Consider the following 27,156-nt stretch of genomic DNA (forward strand, 5'->3'; position numbering starts at 1 on the left):
TCCCTAAGTATTTAGTTGAATTTACAGTCTTCAGATTTGTGTGACTTACCGCATAATCAAAATTTAGTGGATTTCTTTTAGCACTCATGTGAATAACTTCACACTTTTCTTTATTCAGGGTCAATTGCCACTTTTTGCACCATACAGATATCTTATTTAAATAATTTTGCAATTCATTTTGGTCATCTAATGACTTTACAAGATGGTAAATGACAGCATCATCTGCAAACAATCTAAGACAGCTACTGAGTTTGTCTCCTATGTCATTAATATACAAGGGTCACTCCAAAAGAAATGCACACTATTTTCGTAAAAATACAGTTTTCATTCTGCATGTGTGAAAGTTTCACAGTTTGTAGATACATCCTTACCACTTGTTTTCAAACTTGGTTCAACCTGTTCCCGTGAGTGGCGTCATCACAGCACGTCTTCAAGAAGGCTGCTACACTTGACATTCGTCAGAATCAACGTGCTGTCATAGAATTCCTGTGCTGTGAAAATGAGACAGTGGGAAACATCCACAAGAGGTTGAAAAATGTGTATGGAGATGCTACTGTCGATCGCAGTACAATTAGATCGTGGGCAAGCAGGCTACGTGATGAAAGCGGGCACGGCAATATTGAGGATTGTCCTCGCAGCGGCAGGCCTCGTACTACACACACTCCAGACACTGTGCAGAGAGTTAACGAATTGGTGACTGCTAACAGACGCATCACAGTGAACGAATTGTCACGCTACGTTGGGATAGGGGAAGGAAGTGTTTGCAGATTACTGAAAATGTTTGCGTTAAAAAAGGTTTGTGCCAGGTGGGTTCCCAGGATGTTGACAGTGGCTTGCAAAGAAACTAGAAAAATGGTATGCTGCAAACTTTCGGAACAGTACGAGAATGGTGGAGATGAATTTCTTGGAAGAATTGTGACAGGTGATGAAACATGGCTCCATCATTTTTCACCAGAGATGAAGAGGCAATCAATGGAGTGGCATCATGCAAATTCACCCAAGAAAAAAAAAATTCAAAACCACACCTCCTGTTAGAAAAGTTATAGCTATGGTGTTTTTCGATTCCGAAGGACTCTTGCTTGTGGACATAATGCCAAGTGGAACCACTATAAATTCTGATGCATATGTGATGACACTGAAGAAACTTTCAGCTCGACTGAGTCGTGTTCGACCATATCAGCAAAAGCAGGATGTTTTGCTGTTGCATGACAATGCACGGCCACATGTCAGTCAAAAAACCATGGAAGCGATCACAAAACTTGGATTGACAACACTGAAACACCCACCTTACAGTCCTGACCTGGCTCCACGTGACTATCATATCTTGGGGAAACTGAAAGGCTCTCTTCGTGGAACAAGGTTTGAAGATGATGATTACCTTGTGCACGCTGCCAAACAGTGCCCCAACAGGTTGGTCCAGAGGTTTACTGTGCTGGTACACAGGCGCCGGTTCCAAGATGGCATAAGGCAGTTGAGAGGGATGGAAATTATGTGGAGAAATGAAAATATTGTTCCTAAAGGATGTATCTACACACTGTAAAACTTTCAAACATGTAGAATAAAAGATGGGTTTTGCAAAAAATAGTGTGCATTTATTTTGGAGTGACCCTCGTAGATCAGGAACAATAGAGGGCCTATAACACTTCCTTGGGGAATGCCAGATATTACTTCTGTTTTACTCAATGACTTTCCATCTGTTATTATGAACTGTGACCTTTCTGATAGGAAATCATGAATCCATTCGCACAGCTGAGGTTATATTCCTTAGGCGCACAGTTTGGTTAGAAGAGGCTTATGAGGAACGGTGTCGAAAGCCTTCTGGAAATCTATCACTCAAACTTAGTCTGCAAACAGATTTCCCATGCCATATTCACACTTACACAAGCCTACAATCCTCCAAATGCCCTCAGGAAACAGCTGCAAGCAGCAACCCTCCACCCATTATCATCCTGGATTAGAACAACTGAAGCATATCTTTCACACTACTTAATATAACATCCAGAAATGAAGAACTTCCCACAATCCCCATTCCTTCCAAAGTTAGATTCCTCTGAACATCTAAGCTACACAATAACCTTGTCAATCCTTAAATCACATCTATTCCCAAGCCATTATCATGCAGGTCACTCCCCTGTGGTATACCCAGGTGCAGGACCTGCCTAATGCATCCATCTTACCCTGTCAGCGGCAGGGCCACCTGCCAAAGGAGGTATATCATAGCCACTGTGACATAACGTTTGTACATCATTTTATGAGGGCATGACTACCAACCAGCTGTCCGCTCAAATCACTGACCACTGTCAAACCACGACAAAGAACAGACCTGACTACACAGTGTCTGAACACATTGCCGAGCACAGCATGCTTCACTTCAGTGGCTGTTTCACAACCTACACCATCTGGAACTTTCCCTCAACCCCACCTTCTTTGAACTGCATAGATGGGAACTGCCCTTACAATACAGTCTTCAATCCTATAATCCATCTGTCCTCATCTCTGCTAGTCTTTGTCCCACACCCATGTGCACCCCAGCCTCTATGACCCTCAATTTAGTCATCCTGCACTCTCACCATTTATGAAATCTCCCTCATCCTGTGTACTATCTTCCCCTCCCAATCCACTCCTCTATGTCATTATTTTTGTTAGTTTATCTATCTATATATTAGGTTCTAACAAAGAGATAGAGGGGCTGGCCAGTACTTACCTCAGCTCAGTACAGCCGATACATACACAAAAAACAGAACCGAAAATTTACGTTCCTAGCTTTCGGAACAAATGTTCCTTCATCAGGGAGGAGAGAGGGGAAAGAAAGGGAAGAAGGGAAAGTGGATTCAGTTACTTACAACCCAGGTTATGAAGCAACAGGGAAAGGAAAACAGGGAGGGTAGCACGGATGGAGGCATGGTTGTCAGAGGGAAGCCAAAGATATTCTACTGTAAGTACTGTGCCAGCTTCAAACCAAACAGGATGCATACAGAAGTAAAGAGGTATACAGTATAAAGATAAACACAACTATGTAGGATGAATAGATGCGTGATTGGCTAAAGAGGAAAGGGAAACAGGAGAAGACTGAAGAGTAAATGGGAGTGAGGTTGTTTAACATAGGTTCAGTCCTGAGGGATGGCGGGATGAAAGGATGTGTTGGAGTGCAAGTTCCCATCTCCGCAGTTCAGAGGGACATCCCTTTACACAAACATCCCACATACCCATAGTCTCTCTGCCCTTGAGCACTATCTCTCCCAATGACACCCGAAGATCTTCCAAAAACCTTGTTCCTTATCACACTTACCAACTTCATCCTAACCCATAATTACTTCACCTTTGAAGGCCAGACCTACAAACAAATCAGGGGAACGGCCATGGGAACCAGGATGGCTCCGTCCTATGCTAACCTCTTCATGGGCCGCATGGAGGAGGCTTTCCTGAAGACCCAACAGCTGCTTCCCCTGGCCTGGTATAGGTTTATAGATGACATCTTTGTGGTCTGGACTCATGGTGAAGAAACACTCCTTAATTTCCTCCATAACCTCAACTCCTTTTCGAATCTGAATTTCACCTGGTCCTTCTCCAAAACCCAAGCCACCTTCCTGGATGTTGACCTTCATCTTGTTGAAGCTCACATCCACACCTCTGTCCATATCAAACCCACAAACAAACAACAGTACCTTCACTTTGATAGCTGCCATCCATTCCACATCAAACGTTCCCTTCCCTACAGCCTAGGTATTCGTGGCAAACGTATCTGCTCCAGTGATGAATCCGTCAACAATTACACCAATAACCTGACCAGTGCTTTCCTCTCCCGCAACTATCCTGCAGACCTTGTCCACAAACAGATCTCCCGAGCAATACATTCCTCCCCATCCAACAACAATGTTCCTACCCCCAGACCACACAGAAGCATCCCCCTTGTCACCCAATATTATCCTGGCCTCGAAAACATGAACAAATTACTCCGCCATAGATATGGCTTTCTCAAGTCAAACCCTGAAATGAGATCATCCCTTGACAAAATTCTCTCCACACCACCCAGAGTAGCCTTTCGTCGCCCCCCTAACCTCCGTACAATATTCCCAGACTACCTTCTCTACCCAGTGGTTCCTACCCCTGTAACCGACCCCGCTGCAAAACCTGCCCCATGCATCCCCCGACAACCACCTACTCCAGCCCCGCTACTGGTAAAACATACGCAATTCAAGGCAGGGCCACGTGTGAAACTACACGTCATTTATCAGCTGACATGCCTGCACTGCACAGCCTTTTACATCGGTATGACAACAACTAAACTGGCTGAGTGCATGAACGGACACAGATGAACTGTCCGCCTAGGAGATGTCCAATACCCAGTAGCGGAGCATGCCCTCCAGCATAATTCTAGGGACCTAGGAACCTGCTACACCGTATGTGCCATTTGGCTTCTCCCACCCAACACCAGTCCCTCTGAACTGCGGAGATGGGAACTTGCACTCCAACACATCCTTTCATCCCGCCATCCCCCAGGACTGAACCTATGTTAAACAACCTCACTCCCATTTACTCTTCAGTCTTCTCCTGTTTCCCTTTCCTCTTTAGCCATTCACGCATCTATTCATCCTACATAGTTGTGTTTATCTTTATACTGTATACCTCTTTACTTCTGTATGCATCCTGTTTGGTTTGAAGCTGGCACAGTACTTACAGTAGAATATCTTTGGCTTCCCTCTGACAACCATGCCTCCATCCTTGCTACCCTCCCTGTTTTCCTTTCCATGTTGCTTCATAACCTGGGTTGTGAGTAACGGAATCCACTTTCCCTTCTTCCCTTTCTTTCCCCTCTCTCCTCCCTGATGAAGGAACATTTGTTTCAAAAGCTAGGAACGTAAATTTTCGGTTCTGTTTTTTGTGTATCTATCGGCTGTACTGAGCTGAGGTAAGTACTGGCCAGCCCCTCTATCTCTTTGTTAGTATTTGTTTCACATCTTTATATGAGATTTTCCATTAATCATTTATACATTAGGTTCTTGGGAACAATGTGAGCCACAGCTACTTGGTACAGAATTTACAGAATGCTGATTAGACCGTTTATAGGTGAAAGAATTAATAAAATAAAAAAAACTTGGTAGAGAGTATACAAATAAATAACACATTACAAAGAAAAATTCTCAACTGCTGCGAGGAATCTTGCACAGATTAAGTGCAGTGTGCCACTTGGAATCATTTTAACTTGCATTTGAATACTTGGGGTTTATCACACAATTTTTTTTTCACTTATTCTGGAAACCTAATAGTGCACACCTTTCTGTACATTGCATAAGGAATTGTCATCCAAGTGCATATTGTGTTCCTGTCTAATATTCACTGAATGAATGTTGCAGTCACTTCTGAATGAATCATTTTTATCAGTAAAAAATCCCATGGTGGAATATATGTATTGGGACAGCAGAATTAGAATTTCAAGATACCTGAACAATGTTTGCAGACTGATACCACAGATTAGTCTGACTCCCTTTTCTGAGCTAAGAATATTCTTCATATTCTTGGTGGCTGCACAGAGTTCCCACAAAATATAACACCATACAAGATAAATGGGTAGTAAGCTAAGTAAATAAACTTTCACACGTTATTGTCATAGACATTCTCAAATTAAATCATATTTTTATCATCAGATAACATACCTCATACAGTCAATTATTGTGGCACAGGGGACTTGTCAATTCTAACAGCAAACCCAGACTAACAAACTTAAGCTAAGGTTACAATGCATATATTGTTACCTTCTTCTTATTTTACATGGATATCATTAAAGGAATCTTCTGTACTGTAATACCGTTTACTTTTCAGATATTCTTGTAGGACTCCATTATTTTTTACATTTGCATCACACTTCTTCCTCCAGATTCTATTTATAATTTTCATGTCCATCTTATGTGCAGTTTTTTAAATATAGTTTTAGCCTGTGGGCATGTAATATGTAACAAGTCTTTGTCAGTTTTGCAGCAGATTATCGCAGTTGAGTCATCTTCATAAAGGATGATTTCAGACTGAACCTGGCATGGCGTATCACTTACGTGATGCAAAAATAACAGTGGCCCTACTGCTTAACCTTGTGGAATGCCTAATTGTAGGTGGTGAGGTTTCAGCCAGAGAATAATTTCTTGCCACTGTTATTAACAAGTAGTCTTTCTTTCAGTTCGACAAATATGATGACATCCTGCTAAGAGATCTTGCTTGAAAACCATAGCTTGTCCGTTTCTGGAGAAGCAGGTCATGTTTTACACTATCGAAGGCTTTGGTAAGGTTACAAAAGATGCCCGATACATGCATTCTGAGGCAGCTGCTAACTTTTGTGACCAATTCATTTATTGCATAGGTTGTGCTGCAGTCTTTCCAGAAACTGAACTGATGGTATAAAATATTGTTGTGGGATGGATTATAATTTTCTGTCTGATCACATGCAGTTTTTTCTAATATTTTTGAAAACCTTTGTCCTAGTTCCCCATTTCACATTGTATGCCCTTTTTTTTTAATTGGCCAAACTCCAGCATATTTTAATCAATCTGGAAAACATCCCTCTTCAAAAGACTGCTTGATTATGAGGGAGACTGGGTATGCAATATTGTAACAGATTAGTTTTGTTATTCTAGTGTGGGAAGCTCATCCCAACCCATTGAGTTTAAATTTTCTAGGGACATTATGATTTTTGTAACATCAGAGCTTGAAACATGGGCAAATGTAAAACCTGAGCAATTTCTGTCTGTCATACTGGGGTCTGTACTTGGTGGTGAGCAGTCACAAATTTTACTACACTTAATGAAGAAGTCATTAAAAGATTCGCATATGGCACTGAGATCTATAACAGCTCTACCATTTTTCGTTAGTTTAGAGGGGCATTTTCTCTCCATTGCACTGCCAACTTCACTTCTTATAACAGACCAAACAGCTTTTGATTTGTTTGTTTTTGGTATTGGACATGAAATTATTGTTTGCAGTACACTTTACTATTTTAACTATATTATCAAATTTTTGTGTGTGTGCTTACATATTTAAGAAATTTATGATTTCAATTAACTTTTACATCCATATGCAGTTTCCCTTTCTTAATCCTACACACTTTAATTCCTTTTGTTAAACATGATCTTGTAATCAGTTAAAAAGTTATTGCAGTTGTCATTTATTGAAATGTGTTTGATGACTAGCCACAAGATAAGGCTTAGTTTTTAAAAAAATACTTCCTTACTTTCTTGACAGAAGTTTCTACACCTTTGGTGTGCAGCTGCAATTTAATTTTGAATGTGATACAAATAGTGCTGCATAGCCTAATACCTTACAATATTATCAATAAATGTTAAAGCAGTTGAAATAACTCTTGTGCATTCATCAAAATTGAGATTTGGCCCATTTGTGGCAATCAGTTTCCTTAAATGTGAAGCAGATTTGTCATCAATTCTTACAGCTAGGTTTAATTCAGTACTTACAACTAGTTTCTTATGCTGTTTTTCAGTTTTTAACAATGTTTCAAATTTGTATAAGAATATAGAGCTTATATGGTACCCAGGGATGTGATATATACTAATGAATAATGCGTTATAAGTTCTGTACAACAGCTTTCAGTAATTTCATAGTGTACTGAGGAATGAACTAGTATGCAAGAGCTTCAATGCCCCTTACCTCTACAAATCTTGTAACAGTTTGTAGCCCTTAAGTTCACTGAGGATACTGATATTTTCAGTTTTATACCAATGTTCCTTTACACATATTACATTTACTGACTGTTTAATTCCTTCTAATAGGATTTGTATACCACAAAGACCACTGATCATTATGATTACGAGATAAAGAAGCTCCCACCTGTGTATTGAACACTTCTTTTGGATTGTTAGTGTTTCACAAGCTTCCGTGTCTGTGAGCATTTGAAGTGATCACTTGTTTGTTTTTGCAGCTGCTTTCACATTTATTTATTTATTTATTATTTGTCCCATAGATCAAATCAGTACAATGGCTTGTACAACTGATATGGGATAAGTCAATACAAATATACAGTTTACAGGAGTCTAAAATGGTAAACAAGAACACAGAAGAATGATTATTTTACATGACCTACAAAATTATGTTACTTAAAGTTACAGCTTTACAGAGAATTGTTACATGATGTGACAAAATTGACTTAACAACATTCAGTTTTGATACATTATCATGCACTAAGACAATTTTGATTCCAAATATTCCTGGATGGTATAAAAGCAGTCTTTTATTAAAAGAGATTTCACTGTCTGTTTGAATTTATTTATTTCCTGGATTTCTTGTATAAAAGTTGGAAGATGATTATATAATTTTATTCCCATGCACTTGACACCATCACTGTACAGTTTTGTTGAGTGGGGAAGTATTCTTAGAGAGGTTTTTGATCTTGTGTCATAATCGTGGTAATCCATATTTTTGCTAATTTTGTTGATACTTTTTTTGGTAAAGAATAATAATTCTAGTATGTATTGGCATGGGAGGGGCAAAATATTTAGTTTCTTAAATAATGGTTTACTAGTGTCTCTTTGTTTTTTGAACATATTTGTTCTGACTATCTTCTTTTGCAGTTTGAATATCTTAATTGATTCAGAATTTTGGCCCCAGAAGATGATTCCGTAGTTAGGTACAGAGTGAAAGAGTGCATGGTACATTGTGGTTAGGGTACTTGTGTTAGTGACATTCCTTATTGATCTAATCATGAAGCATACTTTCTAAGTTTTGTGCTGGTAACATCAATGTGCCTTTTCCATATGAGCGTATCAGTAATAGTGACCCCAAAAATTTTATTTCATTTTCAAGTTTAACATTATTTTTTTCCAGTGATATAGTTGGTAGTAATAGATTTCTGTTTTGGGCAGTGTGAAAGGTTATTCCAATTGTCTTTTTTGCGTTAAGCAGCAGCCTGTTACTTTGAAGCCATCGACTTATTTGATCTGTGGTCCTATCTATATTAGATTGGAGAATTTGTTCGGGCGCAGATATGAGTATAGAGGTGTCGTCAGCAAATAAAAGGGTTTTTGTGTTTGGTAGGCTGTGAGGAAGGTCATTTATGTAAAGTAAGAACAGCAAGGGGCCCAGGGCGGAGCCTTGGGGAATGCCTTGCTTTATGGTACGTATGGAGGAATGTACAGTGCTAGCTGTACCTGAGAGCTTAGTTTCCTTTAATTCGACATACTGCTGTCGATCTTCCAGATAGCTTTTAAACCAGTCATAGGCATTTCCTCTTATTCCATAGGAATGCATCTTTTGCAGAAGTATACTATGATTAACCATGTCGAATGCCTTTGTTAGATCTAGGAAGATACCTATGACTGGGAGTTCTTTGTCCACAAGCTCCAGTGCATGATCTAGAAATTCTTGTATTGCATCAGTTGTAGCTTTCTTACTTTGGAAGCTGAGCTGAGCAGGTGACAGGATATTTTTTTTTTTTGCCTAGAAAGGACATGATTCTGGTGACCATTATATATTCAAATACTTTACTAAAAGTTGAAAGCAGTGCAATGGGTCGATAATTAATGGGATCCTCTTTGCTTCCTTTTTTGTGGACAGGTATAATTTTTGCAATTTTGAGCATACCAGGAAATGTACCATTCAGGAATGAGAAGTTTATTATGTGGGCTAGGGGTTTACTGATGAAGTTACTGCAATTATGAAGGAGAAAGCATGGGATTTGATCTTGTCCAGCAGATGATTTTTTTTTTAATTTTGCTATGAAGTGTCTTTTCTATTTCAATTTCAGATGTAGGCCTTAAAAATAGAGTCTCAGAGCATAAGTTTGGTTCTAGTTGTAAGGGACAGCTATTTTTAAGATGGTTCGCCAGGTCTTCTACTGTTTTTGTAAAGTAGTTATTGAATTCCTCTGCTGTTTCTTTCCCACTGGAGACTAATTTTCCATTTATTTTTAAGCTAATATCACTTTGTAGCTGTTTTCCTCTATTAGTATTCATATTAAGAAGTTGCCACATGCTTTTGCTCTTATTTGATGACAATTTGAGGTAGTTATCATTCTGGAGCTTTTTGGCTGCATTTACTGCGTTCCTTAATATATTTAGTCAACAGCTTTGTTCATATTTGATGCGAGTATCTTTTTACCAGATTGATTCAGGTGTTGTCCATGCATTATGAAACAGCTTTTTCTTAACTGTTGATGTCAAGAAGTCGTTATGTTTTTAAACTTTGAACAGGTGTGTTTCGATTTTTTATTCATTTTTTGATTTTATCTATTCACATAAGACCAGTCTGCCAGATAAAACCTCATAGATATTCTTTTAATGAAGGTAGCAGCAATTAATTACTGCACAAGATCTTGAATCATGTATTTCCAAGAAAGCCTTCTATCTACCCTCAGTCCTAAGAATTTAAAGTGGTTGACTTCACTGACTGCTTGACCAGGTTGAGGCAGTAAAATTCACTTTTAAGGAGTTCCATGTCAGAACCTGTTTGTATTACATTTTGTTGCTGTCAGCCATTAGTCTATTCTCTGAAAGCCATGGGCTGATGATACTGGTTACACTAAAACACTTGTGTCATCTGCAAAGAGTAATATTTTTAAGTCATCTGTCATATTTAGTGGCTTGACATTGATATGTATCAGGGAAAGCACTGAACCCAGGACTGAATCCTATAGCAACCCCCACTTAACATGACCCCAATCACATTCAAACTTCTTCCCTGTTTGTTGAGGATATACATTGACTTTCTGCTTTCTACTTTCCAAATGTGAAGTGCCCATTGTTTAACTTTTTCCATAATCCCATAATAGTTTAACTTGTGTAGAAGTATTGCATGGACCACACAGTCAAATACTTTTGTTAAATCAAAGAAAATACCTACTGTCCTCAACCTATCAATTAGCTCTGATAGAGATTTGCATGAGGTATTCCAGCTAGCCTATATGCTGTTCCAGGAGAATTGAAGACATACCTGGAGTCTTGACGGGCAAAGTAGTCAAAAGGCGGCAGAGAGTCTTCTGCACCAGCCATGCTGTCAAGAAATACCAATGACCAGAAGTTTATATCAATAATGTATATATTTATCAATACTATGAAAGGAAAGTTGCAACTCATCATATGGTGGAGATGCTGAGTTGCAGATAGGCACAACAAAAAGACTCACAAATAAGCTGGTCGGCAAGGCCTTCGTTGAAAATAGGTGAACACACACACACACACACACACACACACACACACACACACACACACACAAATGCAACTCACACACACATGACTGCAGTCTCTGGCAACAGAAGCCACACTCCGAGCAGTAGCACCAGTGCATGATGGAAGTGGTGACTGCGTTGGGGTGAGGAGGTGGCTGAGGTGGCAAGGGGGAGGGATAGTATGGTAGGGGTGGTGGACAGTGCAGTGCTGCTGGGGAGCCCACAGGGATGGGTTGGGAGGGGGGGGGGGGGGGGGCGGGTAGCGGAAAAGGAGAGAAGTAAAAAGACTGGATGCAATAGTGGAATGAGGGTTGTGTAGTGCTGGAGTGAGAACAGCGAAGGGGCTGGATGGGTGAGGACAATGACTAACAAAGGTTGAGGCCAGGAGGGTTATGGGAAGGTAGGATATATTGCAGGAGAAGTTCCCACCTGTGCAGTTCAGAAAAGCTAGTGTTGGTGGGAAAGATCCATATGGAACAGGCTGTGAAGCAGTCATTGAAATGAAGGATATCACGTTGGGCAGCGTTCTCTGCAACTGGGTGGTCCACTTGTGTCTTGGCTACAGTTTGTCGGTGGCCATTCATGTGGACAGACAGCTTGTTCATTGTCATGGCCACATAGAATGCAGCACAATGGTTGCAGCTTAGCTTGTAGATCGCATGACAAGTTTCACAGGTAGCCCTGCCATTGATGGGATAGGGTAGGACGTTTCTCATTTCGTGGCACGATGAGAGAGAGTTGAAACCGTGGCGAAGAAATTAATTCAGTTCCTCCAGTCGTGGGTGGTACTGAGTTATGGGGGGAATGCTTATTTGTGGCCGGACAGTGAGACTTTGGGAGGTGATGGGAGAGTGGAATGACAGGGCACAGGAGATTTGTTTTTGTAAAAGATGCAGATGTGACACACAAGGGTGGCTAGCCTGTATGGAAGGGACTTCTTGGTATGGAAGAGGTGGCAGCTGTCGAAGTGGTGGTAGTGGTGGTTAGTAGGTGTGATATGGACAGAGGTACTGATGTAGCCATCTTGGAGGTGGAGGTCAACATATAGAAAGGGGCTTGTTGGGTTGAATATGACCAGGTGAAGCAAATGGGGGAGAAGCTCTTGAGGTTCTGGAGGAATGTGGATAGGGTGTCCTCACCCTCAATCCAGATCACAAAGATGTCATCAGAACCAGGTGAGGGGTTTAAGATTCTGCGTGTTTAGGAAGGATTCCTCTTAGATAACCCATGAAAAGGGTGCTATGTGGGTGCCCATAGCTGTACCTTGAGTTTGTTTGTAGGTAATGCCTTCGAAGGAGAAGTAATTGCGGGTGAAGACATAGTTGGTCATGGCGACTAGGAAGGAGGTCATTGCTTTGGAATCGTACTGGGCATTGGGAAAGTTAGTGTTCAACAGCGGTAAGGCAGTGGACATTAGGGATGTCAGTGTAAAGGTGATGAGCAGGCATACTCTCTCAGTGGGAACAGAGTAACTGGCCACAAAGGGGCATCCCGGGTGGTTGGGTTTATGGACTTTAAAAAGCATGTAGAAGGTAGGTCTGCGGGGAGTGGTAGGGGTGAGCAGAGGGATGGACTCCGGTGATGGTCCTTTAGGGATTTGAGGAGTGATTGGAGATCCTGCTGGATTTCTGGAATGGGGTCATTGTGGCAAGGTTTCTAGGTGGATGTATTTGACAGCTGGCAGAGTCCTGCCAGCTAAGCTGCAACCACTGTGCTGCATTCTGTGTGGGCATGGCAACCACCAAGCTATCTGCTCACATGAATGACCACCATCAAACTGTAGATCCCGTGTTGCATAGCATGCTGCCCAACATGACATCCTTCATTTCAATGACTGCTTCACAGTCTATGCCTCATGGATCCTTTCCACCAACACCAGCTTTTCCGGATTGCACAAATGGGAACTGTCCCTGCAATATATCCTGCATTCACATAACCCTCCTGGCCTCAACCTCCATTAGTCACTGTCCTTACCCATCCATCCTGTTCCCTGTTCCCATTCCAGTTCTATGCAGTCCTCATTCCACCATAGCACCCAGTCTTTTTACTTCTCTCCTATTCCGCTACCCCACTTCTGCCCTGCTGTATGTCTAACCTCCTGACTGCACATAGCTGCCCTACTCTCTCTCCAACTCCTCCCTGCATGCTCCCCAGCATCACTTCACGGTCTCCCACCGTACCCTACTATCCCTCCCCCTCCCCACCCCAGCCCAGCCTTCTCCATACCCCCACCTCCTTACCTCGCCACTCCCGTCATCCACTGGTGCTGCTGCTCGCAGTGTGGCTTCAGTTGCAAGAAATTGCAGTCACGTGTGTGTGAGTTGCATTTGTGTGTGTGTGTGTGTGTGTGTGTGTGTGTGTGTGTGTGTGTGTGTGTGTGTGTGGTCTATTTTCGATGAAGGGCCTGTTGGCCAAAAGCTTATTTGTGGCAGTCTTTTTGTTGTGCCTATCTGCGACTCTGCATCTCCGCTATATGGTGAATAGCAACTTCCACTTTTATTGTTACATTCCATCCTGGATTTTCTATTGTTTGATGTATATATGTATGTAGTGAAGAAAATACTTATTATTCGGAACCCCTAAGGTCTCCTGTATAAAGATACTTACCATCTAATATGTGTTTTATTTAAAGATGCAATAAAACCCTTAAAAGATCAGAGCTGCCACATTCTTGTTTTAGTAAAAAAAAGTTATTCTACAGATAAGAATTATACAGATAAGAAGATTATTTAACAAGTTGGGGGTCTGTAGAAAATATAAATGAACCCTCACAATCTTCATGATGTGGACTGACGACAAGAACACCCTATCCACATTCCCTCAGAGCCTCCCACTTTCTCTTCACCTGATCCTCCTTAGTCCAACAAGTCACCTTCCTTGATTTCTATGCTCCCTTCCATCCACATCCATCCTACCAACCAGCAACAGTATCTCCTCTTTGACAGCCGCCACCCATTCCACACCAAGATGTCTCTTCCATACAGCCCAGTCATCCAAGGTTGTTGCACCTGTAGAGGCAAGCATTCCTTCACCAAATATTCCAAGGGTCACACTGAGGACTTCACGGTCTGAAATTACCGTCCCCACATTGTATGGAAACAGATCTCTGTGCTTTATCTTCCATTTCCCATGTACACACAGACAGGGCACAAAGGAGCACCCTGCCCCCCCCCCCCTCCTCCGCAACGAGTCACAGTACTACCCAGGCCAGGGCTGGTGCAGCTGAATCACATTCTCTACCAGGGTTTCAGTCATGCCCTGATATGAGAAGTGCCCTCCCCACAATCCTTCCCAGCCCACCCACAGTGGTATTTTGCAGCACACCAAGCCTACACAATATCCTCGTCCATCCCTGCTTCCAAACCCTTACCCCATGTATCATATCCCTGCAATAGATCTAAATGCAAGACCTGTCTCATACATCCTTCCACTAACACCTACCCCTAGTCCTGTCACACACATCTCCTAAACCATCAAAGGCAGGGCAAACTACAAAAGCAGCCATGTGATCTACCTTCATAATTGTAATCACTGTGTCACATTCTGTATGGACCTGACCATAAACATATTCTGTGTGCATGAATGACCACCACCAAACTCTGACTAAGAGACAGATGGACCACCCATTTGTTGACCTTGCTGTCCAACACAACATGCTTGACTTCAACAATTGCTTCATGGCCTGTGTCGTATGCATTGTTCACACCAACATCAGCTATTCTAAAATGCACTAAGTAGAACTCTCACTGTAACATACCCTTCATTCTCACAATTCCCATCCCCTCCCCCCAACCTCATCCTTCACTAGTCCCTGTGTTGCACATGTCAATCCCCTTCCCTGCTACCATGCCAGCCTTAACATGACTTCTATCCTATAATCACACCTGCATAGTCCCTTCCTCTTCTTTCTACTCTTGTTTGCTATCCCCCTCCATTCATGTCATCTCCAGCACAGCCTCCCGATGCTGTACCTAGCAACCCACTAACGTGCCCCCCCCCCCCCTCCCCCTCCCACCTCCCCTGCATCCTGACATTCCCGCAGGCAGCACTAGCATCTTACCCCACCTCTACTCTGCTATGTGTCACTTTCTTAGATCACTGTTCACCTCAGATGCAGTCACAGTCAGGAGTTGGCATCTGAGACAACATTGGCCAATATATATTTTGTGTGTGTGTGTGTGTGTGTGTGTGTGTGTGTGTGTGTGTGTGTGTGTGTGTGTGTTTTATCTGCATCCAGTAAAGGACGTTATCTGATAGTGTATAATATCTTGCGGTCTTTTTCATTATGCCTGTCTCCCAAAACCACCTCTTCATGGTGAATAGAAATCTGTTATCTTCATATTATTCTTATTCCACTAAATATTATGGTGTTAAAAAATATGAATCAGTGAATATACGATATTTTTAGATGATTTGTACCCTACAGATAATTTAGATTTAATATGTATTTTTGAGCATAATTTGAAATTTCTAATACGAAAGCTAAATATGGATGCATATAGTTCAGCAGTCAGTTACTGTGGGTCAGTATCGAGATAGGAGGAGGAGGAGGAGGAGGAGGAGGAGGAGGAGTACATTAAGAAGGAATACAAATATGGGAACATTACTACTGGCCACACAGAGAAGGTGTTGAGTCACAGACAGACACAAAGAAAACACTGCTAACATTTAGGCTTTCAGGCACAAAAAAGTCAATCTTCAGAAATAGGAGGCAACAGTGGCTATGTGTGTGTGAGTTGTGCTTGCGTCTGAAAACTTAAATGTTGGTTATCAATTTATTGTGCCTGTCTGTGACTGGACACCTCCTCTATGTGGTGAGTAGCAATCTATTCTTTTTTATAATATTGTTGTCATTTCATCCTGAACTTTCCATTGTTTAACATGAAAACATTGACACTCAAAGATTTTACAGTAATCAGCCAAAGTAGTGATTCATGGACAGCTGATAATAATAAACACAATAAGCAGGGCTCCAACAAGTAAACTTGAGATATTCATCAAACAACTTGATCAATTATCAATGGAAAATCCAGGATGGAATGTAACATTATTATGAAAAGGATAGTAGCTATTCACCGTATAACGAAGGTGACGAGGCACAGATAGGCACAACAAAAAGACTGTCACAAAATGAGCTTTCAGCCAACAAGGCCTTTGTCGAAAATAAGACAACAGGCATGCCATCTATTTTTGACAAAGACAGTGTTGCCAAAAGCTCATTTTGTGACATTCTTTTTGTTGTGCCGATTTGTGACTCAGCATCTCCACTAAACGGTAAGTAGCAACTATCCTTTTCACAATATTGATCAATTATTAAATTTATTGGCTTTGAAGCAGAAAGTGGTAGTAGTAAGTGGGAACTTTAATTTATTTTTTTAGAGAATACCTATTCTAGAGCTATACAAGAATCCCGTGCCATTCATATAATCTAATTCCCCTCGTACAATTTTCGATAGGAGTTATGGGAACCAGCAGCTCTGCTATTGATAAAATTTTTATAGGCACAGTGAAATTGCAAAACCAATGTGTAAATTTTATAGTTGATGATCTATCAGATCATGATACCTAGCAACTGATGTTTTAGATTATATATGTAAATGATCTTCCTCTTGTGTTGTCAGAAGATGCAAATTTTGTCCTTTTTGCAGGTGATTAAATACAGGAATAAAAAGTAATGTCTGTCCTTTACTGAAAGGACAGTTAATGAAGTATTTGAAAATTTCTGTAGATGGTTCAAGGCAAATAGATTATCATTAAAGTTTAACAAGACTCAATGCTTCTGCATTGTTACTTGTATTTTACTGAAAACCACCAAAATATAAAAACTTTAGATGAAGAACAAAATCAAAATGACAGTTAAGGATACTTATCAATGGTTTGGTTTGATTTAACAAACTGCCAGTCTCAGTAATGGGAATGATTTCAGTACAGTATTAAAATCTGTTTTGAAAGAAAACTGTTTAACTTTCTTGAAAGCATTATAATTGGCAGTAATGCTTGTGTTAAGGATAATTTGGAGCAGTAGCACATGAACTGTAGATATTGGATGCATCAGTTGTTTTATGTAACAGTTTGTGTATATAATTGTTGTATTACCAATATTTCTGGCACTTAACAAAAATTATCGATTTGATGATTGCCTGGGTGTTGTGCAAGTAAATAAATAAAACTTATTGTATAAAATCTGTAGTTCTGTATTTCTTACACTGACCATTGTGCAGTCTTTTAGTTATTAAGTTTTATTTATATTTCTGTTCCAGATGTCATCATTTGGGATCCCTTACAGCAACAATATTGCGAATACTGCCAAATTATATAGCAACATATGCACCAATGGCAGTTGTTATGATAGCTAATCCTATTCTCTATGTTAGCACAACAAGAGATGTTGAAAATGTGATAGCACGCAGCTTGAGCCAATTTACAAGCAAAGAACGTAGCTTGGTTGATGCAATAAAACTTAAGTATTGCTTCATTATTCTTGCATTTTATCTTTGTTGGCTACCCAACATTGTGAATGGTGTTCTTCTTTGGACACTTTGGTTTAATCTTCCAGAAACAGTCATTGTTGTTATCTGGTACACTATGGTAAGTAGAAATAACAGCAATAACAATAGTAACATTAATAATACTTATAAAATTCAGGAATGATTTGAGGATGGGTGTGTCTCTCTCTCTCTCTCTCTCTCTCTCTGAGCGTGCATGTGTATGCGTGCGTGCACAAATATCTGAAAATTTGTGGGAGCGCCAGACTATATGATGAAACTGTAAAAGACAGAAACCAGTTAGTGTATTGCAGAAAGCTTTGTACAATACAGTAAAAAAAAATTCAAATAGAGCCATCAAGTTTACTTTGATTACCCTGTTCCTAATAAGATAAACTGTGGTTGAGTAATTGAATATGAAAACAAGAAACAGAAATGAAGAATGATACAACCAACATCTGCAGATTATTAATTAGTGTCACATAATCGTCAGTTTTCAATGGAACTGGATAGTTAGTGTTATGTACCTGTGCAGTAAGGTTGATGATAGCAGAGGAGCTCTATTGTCAAATTAATATAGAAATGACTGCTTTGTCCTATGCACATTCAGATCAGTAGATTTTTGGAGGCTGATTTGTCCCTTGACTGTTACAGTCACCAGATGTTAATGCCTCTTTTTGATTTTGTGTGTGGACTGTGAACCATTTGGCATATGCTTGTGCTTTAACATCAGAGGAGGGCCTAGTGGCATGAATACACAAACTAACTGAAATACTATATGCAGTTCTTTGACCAAGTTAGAGATGCAATTGTATGTTCTCCAATGTTATACGACATCAAATATTTTAGCTCCTTTTGGATGATGTACTATTTTCATTCACTAATGTCTTAAGACTCATATTCTGGGGTAATGAGTCATTGAGGAAGTAAAAGTGTTTGTTGCACAGAGGTTTGAAACAAGGATAATATGTGTTGTCCACCCTAGAACATCTGGTCAACGTCTCCTTAAATGTGGCAATGCAGGCTTTCTCAGTGAATTTTGATGATGAAGTTTACTCAGGTAATCGGCCAGGTTAAGTCAACGTTTTGCCAAATTTCCTACTTGTCATTTTTAGTGAAGTTCAGGTTCATGTCCAGTTTATATTTTTATAGCTTCTGGACCATAGGCTCCCCTGCCTCATTTGCCACAGCTGGGCCAGATGCACACCTTCAGATGGTGATGGGGAGGGAACTGTGGACAGGAGAGGGGACGGGAGGGAGTGGAGCCCTGTGACACATTGGAGGGTCCAGTTATTGCATCCTAGTGCTGCCTGCCTGTCTGTTTGATTCTGTCCCCATATCTCCACCACCTCTTTGAAGATTGAGTCCCAGAACCCATTTGCGCAGCACCAAGTGTTCAAAGTCAAATGTATGACCTTTATTGAGACTGTACTCTGCCACTGAAGATATACCCGTTTTGCCGATGCAAATGCTTCTCACAAGTACTGAGCAGTACTGCAATATACACCAATACGCCTGGCAAAAATATTCACAATTGATGCTGAAGACTCCAGGTGTCAGAAGTCCTAGTTTGTCTTTCATTGAGTCAAGGATATTTTTGATTTTAGCTGATAAGTGGGAAATGGTTTTAATGTTGTTTTTCTCCAGTATCCTGGCAATCTGGAGGTGCATGACTGGTGCAGCCATCACAGACCAGGCAGAGAAGCCTGCAGTCCAGTGGCTATAGAAACTGGATGTGATCAGGACACTTTGCCTGAAGATGACAAGTAGAAAACATTGCCACCTTGACTTGGCTGATAACACAAGCCAATGATGGAAAAACTTTTTTGGTGAAAATACCTTATTATTATGTTTTTTAGGGTGGGAAATCCAAATATGACACTTAAAAACTGTATCACCCACCATTTCTTCACATTTTACAGTTAAATTTATTAAATTAAGCAATTTTTTAAATAATTTAACAGCTTTTATATAATTAAAATAATTTTAAAATGAGGTATAATGAATGTAGATGATGTTGCCAGTCGGAGTGGCTGAGCAGAATTACACCAGTCAATTTTTTTCTGTTTGCATATCACTAATTTGATCTGATACTCGTGGGCTTATATTTTGTTCATTAAACAGCAGTGTGGAAATGTATTAGTTCATTCCAGAAGTCGAGGAAGATGATGTCAATCAGTGTGCCAATGTTGTTGGCACTCTGAATGTCATGGATAGGAAGAGTGAGCTGAGTTCACAGTATTTCTGTTTGAAGAAGTCATATTGATTATTGCAGTAGAATTTTCGTTCTCTAAAAATATAATAGGGGAAAGTGGCCCAAAATGACATAGAAGTTCAAATGACATTGTGACTTTTTTTGCTAAATTTGACAGTTGTTAAGATCACAGTCTTTGATTTACTTAGTTGCTTGTGCAGGCTGCATTTTTCCCACAAATGATTAATATTTGCTTGCTTCCATTTGGTGGGGTGGCATGTAGGGAACTATTTTCAAAGTCAACAAAACCATTATTTCTGTTAGAATATTTTCAAAATTGTCTGGTTTTGATTGTTTCTGTGGAAGATTTACTATCAAGGGGGAGATCGTGTAAAGTTAAGTCTTTAAAAATATTTTTATTGTGTGTTTGTTAGTTTTTGAGTTTATGGCCAAATATTATGCTTGTGCTGAAGAGGGAAAAATGACACAGGACTTTGTTGCTTTTTTACTACTCCATCACATACCTTATCAATTGCTGAAATGCAGTGTCAATTGCTGAAATGCAGTGTGTCTGTTTATAAAAAAGCTATTAGAAATTACATTGTAAGTTTCTAAGTTACTGGAAATAATTTGCCATAAATTTTGGTATATTTTACTAATGGACATTGTTATTTTGTTAAGATTACTGTTCTAACACTTAATTAATGTATAATGTATGTTATTACTATAATTTATGATTTTGCTAAAAATTTAATATAAAAAATAAAGGAATAAATCTACCAAGAGAAAAGATGTGTCATTTTGTCCCACTGGGCAAAATAACACATGCACAACATTTTTGTAATTGTGAATTCGTAGTGAAACTAATGATTTTATTTTGAATTACACTCCTGGAAATTGATATAAGAACACCGTGAATTCATTGTCCCAGGAAGGGGAAACTTTATTGACACATTCCTGGGGTCAGATACATCACATGATCACACTGACAGAACCACAGGCACATAGACACAGGCAACAGAGCATGCACAATGTCGGCACTAGTACAGTGTATATCCACCTTTCGCAGCAATGCAGGCTGCTATTCTCCCATGGAGACGATCGTAGAGATGCTGGATGTAGTCCTGTGGAACGGCTTGCCCTGCCATTTCCACCTGGCGCCTCAGTTGGACCAGCGTTCGTGCTGGACGTGCAGACCGCGTGAGACGACGCTTCATCCAGTCCCAAACATGCTCAATGGGGGACAGATCCGGAGATCTTGCTGGCCAGGGTAGTTGACTTACACCTTCTAGAGCACATTGGGTGGCACGGGATACATGCGGACGTGCATTGTCCTGTTGAAACAGCAAGTTCCCTTGCCGGTCTAGGAATGGTAGAACGATGGGTTCGATGACGGTTTGGATGTACTGTGCACTATTCAGTGTCCCCTCGACGATCACCAGTGGTGTACGGCCAGTGTAGGAGATCGCTCCCCACACCATGATGCCGGGTGTTGGCCCTGTGTGCCTCGGTCGTATGCAGTCCTGATTGTGGCGCTCACCTGCACGGCGCCAAACACGCATACGACCATCATTGGCACCAAGGCAGAAGCGACTCTCATCGCTGAAGACGACACGTCTCCATTCGTCCCTCCATTCACGCCTGTCGCGACACTACTGGAGGCCGTCTGCACGATGTTGGGGCGTGAGCGGAAGACGGCCTAACGGTGTGCGGGACCGTAGCCCAGCTTCATGGAAACGGTTGCGAATGGTCCTCGCCGATACCCCAGGAGCAACAGTGTCCCTAATTTGCTGGGAAGTGGCGGTGCGGTCCCCTACGGCACTGCGTAGGATCCTACGGTCTTGGCGTGCATCCGTGCGTCGCTGCGGTCCGGTCCCAGGTCAACGGGCACGTGCACCTTCCGCCGACCACTGGCGACAACATCGATGTACTGTGGAGACCTCACGCCCCACGTGTTGAGCAATTCGGCGGTACGTCCACCCGGCCTCCCGCATGCCCACTATACGCCCTCGCTCAAAGTCCGTCAACTGCACATACGGTTCACGTCCACGCTGTCGCGGCACTCTACCAGTGTTAAAGACTGCGATGGAGCTCCGTATGCCACGGCAAACTGGCTGACACTGACGGCGGCGGTGCACAAATGCTGCGCAGCTAGCGCCATTCGACGGCCAACACCGCGGTTCCTGGTGTGTCCGCTGTGCCGTGCGTGTGATCATTGCTTGTACAGCCCTCTCGCAGTGTCCGGAGCAAGTATGGTGGGTCTGACACACCGGTGTCAATGTGTTCTTTTTTCCATTTCCAGGAGTGTATTTATGCATATGCTACTCTAGAAACATCAGTCTAATAAAAAATTACGTCTGCATGATTTCAATTGGCATCCATGAATTGTGAAAGACAACATTATTAGTAACGTCACTTTGAGCCACTTTCCACCTAATGTATACCTAAGTACTGCATGCGTTAACATATATTTTGTCAAGCAGATATTTAGCTTTTTGCCAAATAATACCTCATTTTTGACTCTTGTGAAACTTTCAGTTTTAATTGCCTGCTGCATGGTATTGTTTCTCCGACAACTTGTGCTACTGTACTCTTTAGATTTGTTAACTTTCAAACGTCAATTGTACAGATAAATAACCTTGATAGGAAGTGGAATTTCCATATTCTGTATTCTTTTTGAGCTGATTGAGCTGTGGTACTTACCTAGTTAGAAAGAAGGTACCGAGTTCAAGGGACTTGGTGGACAGCACAATGAATTTCACATGTAGATAAAGCAAAACAGAAATGTTTTCAGTAGTGGCTCTTAAAGAATTTGGAGGCGGGGGAGGGGGAGTGATCTTGGGCTAAATGGATTTAGAAGCTAAATGTTGCACTTGTTTTACCCATGTTAGTTTTCACAGATTTGAAAGAGATGTAAATAACGAAAAGCAGCTATGGCATTGTGGTGAATGGTCTCAGTGAATCCAGTTCCAGTATACTCATTTTAATGATGAATAAAACAAAACTAAATGAAAAACACTTTAATCCTGTTTATCATACAATTATTCTTAAATTCTTTATTATATAATTTAATAAAAATATTTTGAATGAGCTTTTGAATGCTTTTAGCTTTAGAATGAGCTTTTGAATGAGCTTTTAGAATGTGTGTGTGTGTGTGTGTGTGTGTGTGTGTGTGTGTGTGTGTGTGTGTGTGTGTGTAGATTGATATTGCAATAAAAGGGTGGTGATTTTTTTGTAGGCTGTTGCAAATCCACTCCAAGCATTATTCAACAGTCTCGTCTATCGGCGTTGGTCTTCAGGTGGAGCCAGAGAACAACTGCAGATGCCATGGTCCCAGCCATTACCTACCTATACACCATCTCCACCAAACTTAAGCCCGAGCGCATCATGGAATGGTCTGGCTGGTCCAGCTGAAGTGACACCCCTGTTACTTAGCCAGGAATATCTCACGAATCGCAGTGTCAATGGAAATTCCATCAGCAGTACTGCCAGTTACAGTGCCAGTAGTACATGAAGCTGATTTAGTGAAGAAAATTGTGCTTAAATATTTTCGCTTTATGGGTCTTGTACCAAACCGTAACAAAAGCAACATCTAGAATTGCTGCTTCATTACATAGACATAGACTTATGTGATGGTACATTCAGGTGAGAAGAGTGCAATTCGTGCTGCATTTTTATCTCAGATTTTTGCATGGCAATCAAAGTTAGGAAATGAAAGAATCTCATAGCTCCTTGTAAGCTACACTAATACTCGTGATATTTATATGGTACAACTTTTACAACATTTTAATTGAAATGTTTTAGAGGTATTTTACTGGAAAATTTGGTACTATTTTTACATAATGTATATAACCTAATATACTTTTAAACAGAAAAGCAATGTTAGATGCCATTAATCTTCTGTATGACTCCAACACCAAGTGACATCTTACAGCTTTCAGAACATACCTGGTCAATGTTTTCCGTAAAGATTTGTGTCATATGGTGTTCAACCAGCTGAAACAATTTATTATACTGCTGTATCAGTACTTTGGTGTGTGTGTGTGTGTGTGTGTGTGTGTGTGTGTGTGTTTGTTTGTTTGTTTGTTTTTATGTGTTTTGAGGGATTGTGAGGGGGGGGGGGGGGGAGGGAGGGAGAGAGAGAGAGAGAGAGAGAGAGAGAGAGAGAGAGAGAGAGAGAGACACAGGGGACATAATTTGAAATTTGTGCCTTTGATGCAAAGATGTTTAATCAATGGCAGATTTTTTACAGTGTATTTTTGTATTGTTATACCATTTATACAGTAAATTCTGTCTTTTAAATTCATGGTATAGCAAGAGTAGTGTTTCCGTTTTTAAAGAAACAATTTCCTTGTAATTGTGTAATAGCTTTAAACTACTGTAGTGTTGTTCTTTTATATAGATTTGTAAATCAGGCAACACATTCCACAATTTTTATTTGCTTCCACTTTCTGTTCAAATGAGGTATATAAAATAATAATCAGATCTCTTACATTTTCATGCCTGCTTAGGTTTCTGACCTGTTTTACTTTGTGTGCTATCAGGTTCTGTTTGTGCACTTATGATGTATACACTGTGTATTTTAGCTGTACAATTATGTAATGTTTTCAGTTTAAGTTTTTATAAAAACTACACCTTAATGACAGCATTCCTTTCATTTGTGATTTTCTGGACGTGTAGCTCAGAAATTTCTTATTATCCACATTCTGCTTCACTAACTACATTGAAATATTAATCTTGGCTCACAAGAGCCTCATTCTTGTATGAAAAGAGAAACAAAACTGAGTGTGAAATCACAAACTGTGATTCCATAGACACATTTTTTTATCCCAGAAATATTACAGCTAAGTAGGCATTCTTCTTACTTTATCATTACAATCATTATGGCGGATTTTACAATATGTGTTGTATTAAGCATGGTATCTCACACTGTAAAAACAGTAGTAGCTATGGCAGAAAAAATAGTTTATATTATTTGTTTGTGAAGAGTAAAATAACGGAGATATTTTTCAGGGAAGAAAATTAAAGCTGTGGGCCACGGCAGCAATGAATACGAGAGGAGATGTGGGAGAACAAGATAAACAGGGACATGTGGAACTGATAGAAGACAAGTTATTGAGAGCAGATAAAAATGATGTTAATACAGCTATGAGCGAAAGAGGAATGCCACTATTAAAATCAAAGTTGAAAGCAGATAGTTGGAAAGAGCACTTTGAGGACTGCCTGCTACTGTAACAGAAGATGAAATGGATACCGATTTGAAAGCGTTAGGTAATGTAGTATCAGGAACAGTGTCTAACAGTGCTTTAGAAGGCTTAAAAATCAGTGGATCAAAATGAATGTTCAGATTAATGTGTAGAATCTATGTGTCTGGAGATACATCATTGGGCTTTTGGAAGAATATCACCCACACAGTGCCGAGAATATAGTCACATTATAACCAGAATCAAATCCAAATCCAAAAGCAGGGTTGTCAAAAAAATACACTGAGATGACAAATTCAACAGGCTAGTGATATGCACATGTACAGATGGTGGTATGATCGTGTACTCAAAGTATAAAAGGACACTGCATTGGCGGAGCTGTCATTTGTACTCGGGTGATTCATTTGAAGATATTTCTGGTGTGAATATGGCCACACAATGAGAATTAACAGACTTTGAATGTAGAATGGTAGTTGTAGTTAGAGGCATGGGACATTCCATTTCAGAAAACATTAGGGAATGCAATATTCTGAGATCCACAGTGTCAAGAGTATACCAAGAATACAACATTTCTGGCATTACCTCATACACGGACAACACAGTAGCTGATGGCTTTCACTTAACAACTGAGAGCAGCGGAGTTTGTGTAAAGCTGCCAGTGCTATCAGATGAGCAACACTGCATTAAAAAAAAAAAAAAAAAAACAGCAAAAATCAATGTGGGACATACGACGAATTTATCAGTTAGGACAGTGCGGCAAACTTTGGCGTTAATGGGCTACGGCAGCAGACAACCAATGCCTCATGACCATACGGAACACTAGATGACTAGAAAACTGTGGCCAGGTCAGATGGATCCTGATTTCAGTTGGTAAGAACCGATTTTCTGTTCCAACAACTTGTTAAATCCATGCCACATTGAGTTTCTGCACTGTGCTGGGAGGAGGACCCACATGACATTAGGAGGCATGCCATGACTTTTATCACCTCAGTATACAATATTCAGTACTGAAAGCACATTTATTACAAACACTAATGTATGACAGAAGAGAACAGAGTTCAACTTCTGGACAGTGTGTGCTGCTATTCATAAAAAATAGTAAATAATCCAGAATACACAAACATAGAAAATTGTGAGAACCTTCCAGAAATGATAAATGCTAAATAATAAATAATTTCTGGTGGTTAGGATTGAACTGGGACTTGCAGCACCCTCGCCAGCGGTGCTACTTGCTATGCTGCATTGCATCCAGCACAACTCGCAGGGGGACTGATGACCATAGCTGTTAAGTCCCATAGTGCTCAGAGCCACTTGAACCACAACTCGCAGCATTCCTCCCTCTCCTGGAGTAAGAGTGACTCACTGTTTCAGAAGTTATCATTGGAACTGATTACAGTACCCTAGATATATATCTTGTCAATGATACTCTGTATGGTGGATCCTTATATTTTTGTCGTGTTGTCACATCCTCTTCACTGTGATGAGCACTGAAGGTAGCCCCTTTCATCGAAGCTTCATGATCATCGAGTAACTCTTCAGTTTCCTTGAACAAGAAGCCCCCCACAGTCATCTGCACCTGAGGACTGTAATAGACAAAGAATACAATGTGGTTTACAGTAGTACCTTAATACCTTAGCCAGTAGTCCCACTTTCTGCTGAAAAAATCTGCACCAAGTCTCCCAGTCTGTATCTTGCTGGCCAGATCCTGGCATTATAGGGCTCTCTGTCCTTGTCCTAGGCGTCCAGGTTCCGTATGCAAGCCAGCTGTCTTGATTCTTCAATTCTAATGATGAGTTGTTTCAAACAGTCAGCCTGAGTGTCATCTGATTGATCAGTGCACCCATTGATACTTCAGCCTCGTGACTGCAGAGCAGAAAGAACGATGTGTCTTGCTTTGCAGTGTTGTATGCAAATGTTACAATGAGCAATATTTTATCTCAGTCTCACTGTTACACATCAACATACATCGAGAGCATATCTGCCAACATCTTATTAAATCATTCTGTGAGACTATTCACCTGTGGGTGGTAGGCAGTTTTCATTCTGTGGGTGATGTCAGAACGTGACATTACCTCTAATACTAGTTTCAGTTGGAAAATTTTCCCACAGCCAGAT

At 40.6% G+C, this 27,156-nt stretch overlaps 1 protein-coding gene across 1 annotated transcript in view; it reads left to right on the top strand.

The window, feature by feature from the left end:
- LOC124605024 (G-protein coupled receptor 143-like) overlaps positions 1 to 23,936 on the top strand; it is a 131,703-nt gene extending 107,767 nt beyond the window's left edge. The window contains exons 5-6 of the mRNA XM_047136528.1: positions 17,419 to 17,746; positions 23,076 to 23,936. Coding sequence (XP_046992484.1) covers positions 17,419 to 17,746; positions 23,076 to 23,351 — 604 coding nt within the window. The 3' untranslated portion in view covers positions 23,352 to 23,936. The remainder of the gene's footprint in view (positions 1 to 17,418; positions 17,747 to 23,075) is intronic.
- Positions 23,937 to 27,156: the final 3,220 nt, after the last annotated feature.

The sequence above is a fragment of the Schistocerca americana genome, chromosome 1, assembly GCF_021461395.2.
Source record: "Schistocerca americana isolate TAMUIC-IGC-003095 chromosome 1, iqSchAmer2.1, whole genome shotgun sequence".
In the NCBI taxonomy this organism is placed as follows: Eukaryota; Metazoa; Arthropoda; class Insecta; order Orthoptera; family Acrididae; genus Schistocerca; species Schistocerca americana.